The sequence below is a fragment of the Trachymyrmex septentrionalis genome, unplaced genomic scaffold (assembly GCF_001594115.1).
Source record: "Trachymyrmex septentrionalis isolate Tsep2-gDNA-1 unplaced genomic scaffold, Tsep1.0 scaffold44, whole genome shotgun sequence".
Classification (NCBI taxonomy): domain Eukaryota; kingdom Metazoa; phylum Arthropoda; class Insecta; order Hymenoptera; family Formicidae; genus Trachymyrmex; species Trachymyrmex septentrionalis.
The window spans coordinates 484,301-491,441 of record NW_017305611.1 but is presented as its reverse complement, the minus strand read 5'-3'; the positions used below and the strand labels follow the sequence as shown (position 1 = coordinate 491,441).

Genomic DNA, 7,141 nt, shown 5'->3' with positions numbered 1-7,141 from the left:
ATATAAATACATATATAAATATATATTTGAAATATAATATATAATTATATTTCCAAAGATAATTTATTTATATATAATTATATTTTTTTGTTAAATATTTTTTCTCATTACCTGTCCATCTTTTATTTATAATTTAAAAGAGATAATTTTGTAGCATTTTATGTTTATTTTTCAAATTTTAGATTACAGTATCACGTTATATTAAGCAATTTTTTCGATTAATGAGTAAATCGATCATAAATTGCGCATGCAAAATTAATTTGCTTGAGGCGAAGCTCACGCAATTCTTTGCTACAGTATTTTGCAATTTATGAAATTGATAATTTTCTTCGCGTCAGCTTGGAACATGACGCTATAACATACAATGAAAGTAACCGATAGCACAGCTTTATGTATATGTATAATGACTATATATGTACAGAGTAATAAAAATTTGAAAATTTGATTTGAAAGAAAGAAGGATTTTATCAGTAAAAAATAATTTATCCAAAAATTATTTACGATTTATCTATTTCTACTTTATTATTTATTTAAAAATTATTTATGTTATTCGTATATAATTATATATTCTTATTTTATCAAGAAAATCTTCAAATTATAATTTAATTAATGAATCCTTTAAATTCCAACTGTTCATATTCTATGTAATCTTGATACGATCACTTAAAAAATTCTCTTTGCACGTATTTCGGGAAACGTGGCTTCTTTTGAGCATTAAATCTAAAAGGGGTTACTGTAATCAGTGACGGGAACAATTCGCATGCAAATGCTGTTGCGCGCAACCCCACCATCGCACCTTTGTTCTACTGAGTAAAGCGAAAGTAGTTTCAAGCGGATGTAGTCAAACGGAAGAAGCGAGTATCTGAAGATTTATAAAGAATCAATAGATTTGATAAAAATTAAACAAATGTGATTTTTTTAAATTTTTATTGAGTGAAAATTAACCAGTATGTTGTAGCGCAAAGAAATTTCCGGTTTTTAATTATGCGCGGAAAAAATGTGGTATATTTTCGCATTTATAAAATCTATTTTATTGTAAAATTAAACAAATGGTTGATGTTATCAATTAGGTTAGAATAAATATGTATTTGCTAATGACCTTTAAAATTCAAGCAGCTACGTTCATTAAAAATAAACGAACTTTTCATTAAATAAAAGATTTTAAAACTAAAATCTTTATTTTTGGGAAGTCACTATGTCTCTGTGAGTTTGATAATTTTTACATGTAGAAACCTACGAATTAGACTAAATGGAAAGAAATCTTCAATTTTGTTTATATGTTTATGTTAAAACTTTCGTTCGATAGGATAACAGTTTTATCTGAAAGATTAATTCAAAGGATAAACATCTTTTATATACATTAATTTAATAGAGAGAGAACATACATTACAAATTAATATATGAGATACGAAGATATTGCGATTTCTTTCACTTTTATCGCACTCTCATTTAAGTTGCAGTAGTATAACCAGGTATGTGGTCATCAGTGAAGCGATCTGAAAGCAATATCGATCACATAATGATTTTCCAATATCCGAATAAGCTCCGGAATAGGAATTCGATGTATGTGAATAAATAAAACAAAATCGTATAAATTATAATATTATACAATCGTACAAACTATAACTCTATTATAACGCTATTTAGAAATTAATGTAGAGTTATACAATTGCAAATACTTGAAGCTGTAATCCTTCCTTTTTATATCTATACTTAATTTAAAATACAACAATAATAATATTTAAAATAAAAATCTATAAAACACAATACCTATCTAAAACATAAGCTATTTATAATTATCGTTAACTAACGACATTTCTGAAATACATATACAGGACCTCCATACGCTGCATAATTGCGACCTAAATCTAGAGAGTACCATCGATTCAGAGATAATTTCCTGCAAGAAAATCGAAGTTTCGCGTTAAGCAGAAACTATCGTAGCTTGGAATCGTGTGCTCTTGAAGTTACGTACTCATACAATTACACTATTAGTAAAGTTCCACACAAGTACCAATTTCAAATGGCTACGTACCGACTTGAGTACACACGAGTTCTATTCAGTTTACAGGAATCAATTGAAATTGAAGGGCGTGTTTCCGACTATGCTATTTACGAGCACATTTACATTAGTGTTTACAACGTCCCGAATTCCTTTGAATACTAAGTTAAGACCTCAATTAAGACCAATTAAGCTTTGTCACATATTACAGAAACGTTTAAAATAAAACCGTTTATGTTGATGATCTTTTGTGGCATTTATTTTTAGTTTATATATTGATTTTAAAATGAAATACTACTGGTATTTATTTAAAACTCACGTTGATAAATATTCCACGTAATCTTTTCCGAAAATATCATACACAGCAATGAAAATATTTATATACGCTAGGAGATGTAGTTATCATTTTATATATATTTACATGACGTTTCAATTTAAAACCACATTACGTCTATGTTTTATTTATATTTCGATATGAATCCAAACGTTTATTTTCATTTCGCATTTTGATATGACTGTTATGTTATTTATATTTTTGCATGGAAATAGGTATCGTATCTGTGTGTGATAAACGTTTTTAATTATTATCTCAATTGAACTGCAACGCGACGTGGAAAATACATGAACGCACGTTCTCCTTTAAGTCGTATTATCGTAAGTTGCCGTGATAATCTCGTAATGAGAAACGTGTTTAATTTTCAACAAAATCACCTGGATAATTCAGCAATTTTGAAATCTTGACGCGATGATTAACGTTTACTCATAATATCTACATGAGCAAAAACGAAGATCTTAATACCGTGAAACGTTCTTTGTTATTAATCCTTTTGCCTACTACGTGTTTGTACGTAACGTAGGCATTAAACTTTTGACTAAAGTTGAAATTTGGATCATGAGATTAATCGCTATACATGTTCTTGCGATTGTTCTCGTGTGTACATGAAGTGGAGTATTCGTGATATAATCCGTCTAATCAAAATTCTTATGTATAATCACAATAAGAGATATTTATAACTATAAATATTGTTTAAATATCTCTTATGTTCGTATCAGACGAGTGATTGAGACTGAGGTTAAATTTAATTAATTAGAAGAAAGAAAATATCCGATTTAATGAACTTTGCTTTGATTGGTCAAATTTAATGTCAATCTCAAACCTATAATAATATATTTAGTCTGGTACAAATATTAAGCTATAATATATGCGTTATAGCCTGAAAAATATTTTTTTGCATTTTAATTAAAATGTTTTTTTGCATCGCTTTGATTTCTTACGTACCGAACGTAATAACGGCAAGTTTACGTGAAAACATCCGCCAGCGGAAAACTTGAGCTTTCGGTTTAGAAATTCCAACGAATATTCGACGTAATCCTGCATTCAAAGAAAAGTTTTTATGCAGATTGCAGTTATATCAAAATGATTGCTGTACATAAATACGATAAAAACAAAGTCTTAAAAGAAATTTTATAAAAATAGATAGAATTGTGATTAGAACAGAGAAAAATTTCAAAATTTTGTTGAACAGAAGATCGAATTTGATTTTTATTGAAGGAAATGTATAAAAAAATAAAACATGTCAAACAATTTATCTACTTACTTCATTTTCTTTTTTCATCAGTCTTACTTGCCATTCGATCAAAATCGGACCTAGGCAATTAGCCTGAAACAAATCATGTTCTCAAATTTCTCTATTAAAAATATGCTTTATTTCCATTTAAATATTACTTTTTTATATTTAAAAAATATATCTATTTATATTTAATATCTGCACACACATCGGCTATTATTTCATGCAGAATTGTTCAAAGTTTGCACGTGTGATTCTCATCACATTCTTGCATTGTCATCTTGACATCTTCTTTATTATCTAAGTATAAAGGGATATTCTACTGTGCATCTGCAGAAAAGTTTTACTTGGGATGAAGCGAAGTGACAAGCGATATGAAGTAGTAACAGCTGGAAGAGAAATGCCAGTAACCAAGTGCACATGCAGAGGACTAGTGGCCATGATTGCACATCCCACTTCTTCACAATCATCCATTCGATTATAAAATATACGTTGCTGACGGTGTGCAGGCACAAATTGCAAAGCCAGAAGAGCAACGACAACGAATACAGCGACTCCAAATCCTCGGCGGCGACCATCAAATCGTTATGCAGACTCAGGATTGTCTTTTACAAACAAATAAAACTGTCATAATTTCTATCAACTAACACTGATATAAAAATCTATTATTTAAGCATCTAGTTTTTAATTTAAATGAAATAAATTTTATATATATATGTATACATATCTATAAAATTCTGCACTATATTTTATTACTTTTATATTATATTGTATCATAATTATGCTATTTCTTAAGAAAATTAAATGAAACCTTCTTGCTAATGATCGATCTAGTGTATCCCGACGTCGATGGTAGATTTTGCATTGCAACCGAATTAAGGCGATCAAACCGCTGACCTAGAAAAATAGTTATCGCCACGAACTTGTAGATAGCTATCGACGTACCAATGTAGGGAATCATGTATTTCATATTGCTGGTCCATGTCTCTAAAAAGGCGTACATTCCGATACGATTAATAGCTATCCAGATGATTGTGGTCATAATTACAAGGAACCACGCAACAATCGCAGTCCTCATCTCTTTGCAAGGATAACCCAAACGTCTCATATTCTCGTCGAAATCTTGCAGCGCATTCCAAATCTTGACGAAACTGCGTCTCGTGAATGCCGTTAAACCTAACTCATACATCACCACGCTGTAATTGATGATCACCTGAACAGTTTATTTTAATCATTGCCTTCATGTTTCATTAATTTAGAAATTTAAAGTTATTGGCCAAGGACCTTTTTAAGCCCGTTGCGCCATAGAAAAAGAAAAAGAAGAAAATTTAAATATTAATTAGATTTGTTGGAAGATTCAAACAAATTAATGATACATTTAATGTAAAAGATTTTCTAGCCTCAAAGGATTTAAATAAATAAATTTTTTATTTACGTCTATGATAATATATATTATGTCAAAAAATTAAGTGTATATTCCTATAGCAAATAACCTTTTGCTCTCTATCTCAACTAATTTCTACTGACCTTTGTATTCTCTGTTCCTCCAATGGTCAAGGTTTCTCTTTTGACATTTAGAAACTTGATAAACACTTCGTATGATACACAACTGTAGACAATAGCGACGATCACAGTGAAGAGTAGATTAACATTCGATGATGTCAAGCGATATTGCGAGAAGTTGTAAGGAGCGAAACCGAACATTCGCATAATGTATATCATTGGCCAAATGACCTTGTAAAGAGGTGAGTTTGGATAGCGCCTCTTCTTGACTCGTTTCCTTTTCACCTTGGCGAATAGAGTTGTCACATTAAAAGGGACAGTTTGTAACTCCATGACAAGGAATACAATCGAACGGTGCCTTTAAATTAATGAAATCTAGTAAACATGAGTTCCTCGCGATCTTCACATTGAGGTGAAACCTGCACCTGTCTAGAGCATAGATAATTATCAATTACAACACAGTCATTTGCGTTTGAAAAATTTAAATACAACCGAAGACAGAGATACACTTTGTAAATGGATATGTAAATGGCTTGATTATTATAACCTTGCCGGTCTGTTCAAATTTATTATACGATCATATAGTTCGAGTTAATGTGATTTAAAAAATAAAAAATTTTGAGAGAAAAAATTCTTTTTAATAAACATTATCGTATTAAAGAACTATTTTTTTAATAAAATAAGATAAATTACATTTTGGGTCAAATAAATCCAAACAGACTAGCAGGATTAAATTGATAGGATAATGTATAATCAATGAAAAAATAATAAGTATTGTAATATATAATAAATTACAGTAGAAAGAATAAATAGATATGTGAAAAAATATTGTAAAAATGTGAATTTGTTATAGTACTTAATTGAAATAAAATTTTACAAATTAACTGTAATTTTTTAAGCATGAATACATTAGAAACAAAAGTCTAAAATCTCTGTGAATTATTCAGATTGCGCCCCATTTTTCTCGCCATAAAAATTTTTCTGTAATATTTGTCTTCGTATATACAGATTTGTTAAAGTTAATTATTCGTTAAAGTCGATTAGTGTGATAAACGTGGCACGAAAGCAAAGTTTACAATCGTAGGAAGGTAGATAATGTAGCTTCCAATCAGGTCCATCTTCAATTTCGTGAGTAAATATTGAATCAACGAAGTCCTGGAAAGTCTGTTCGCTTTTGCCTGGTGTCCCGGAAATCACCACGTTCATTGATCAATTGCATTGTCCTAGAAAACGTAACGTCAAAGAACAACGATGGAGCTATGATAAATAAAACTAGAAAAAAAGTAAGATGAACATAGAACTGCGGAATAGATAAAGAATTACGAAAGAACGGCATAAATCCTAGTGAAGGGAGAAGACAACTTTATTCTTCTCTAACTGCAGTTTCTCTTAAAACGTCAGAGTCAATCGAACGCGATAAAATCAACTAGTCGTTCGAAAATTCTGAGCATCTCTCGCTTTTTATTCCAAAAGTTAAGCGAATTTTAACATGGCCCTTGGGCTATCCTGGAGCTGAACTCGCAAAACTCAAACTTTTTCTGCAAATTTAACGGTAACTTTCCGTCGACGTTATAAATCCCCAAAAATGTAACTCAAGAGAGAAATATGGAGGAAGAGTAAAAATAAAAAGATTTATATATAATCTCGAAAACAGTAAATGTTCACAAAAAATTCAGTTGTCCGAAACGATCGTTTTGCCGAGTGTCTAATACATTTACTGAAATTTGTCCTTTAAATTGCAACCGTGTTCGTCGTAATTTATTTACATCACATAAATTGTAAACTTTTTAAAAGTACATTTCAGCCGTACTTACATTATGACAGGCCGAGTCCTCGCAGTGCATCGATTGTTTCGAACGACGTCGTGAGGACTACGAGAACTCGATGTTTCATAGCACTCTTGTCGCGCATGATAATGCGGGATTAGAGCCATTCGCGTAAACATATCCGCTAGACGGACACACAAACATATTATACACACTCGAATACTACCGTTAAATATTATTCCACGTCGGCCCCGAATGAATAATTGAAGAGCAGAGAAGAATAACAGGTAGAGACAACCCCT

At 30.6% G+C, this 7,141-nt stretch overlaps 1 protein-coding gene across 1 annotated transcript; it reads right to left on the bottom strand.

The window, feature by feature from the left end:
- Positions 1-1,445: 1,445 nt before the first annotated feature.
- On the bottom strand, positions 1,446-5,406 carry LOC108751378 (putative gustatory receptor 2a). Its single transcript, XM_018491499.1, has 6 exons — positions 5,098-5,406; positions 4,382-4,783; positions 3,918-4,175; positions 3,601-3,663; positions 3,282-3,374; positions 1,446-1,496 (listed from the first exon to the last, which is right to left on the bottom strand). Exons 1-6 carry the CDS (start codon positions 5,404-5,406, stop codon positions 1,446-1,448), a joined length of 1,176 nt encoding a protein of 391 aa, XP_018347001.1.
- Between the last annotated feature and the right edge of the window lie 1,735 nt (positions 5,407-7,141).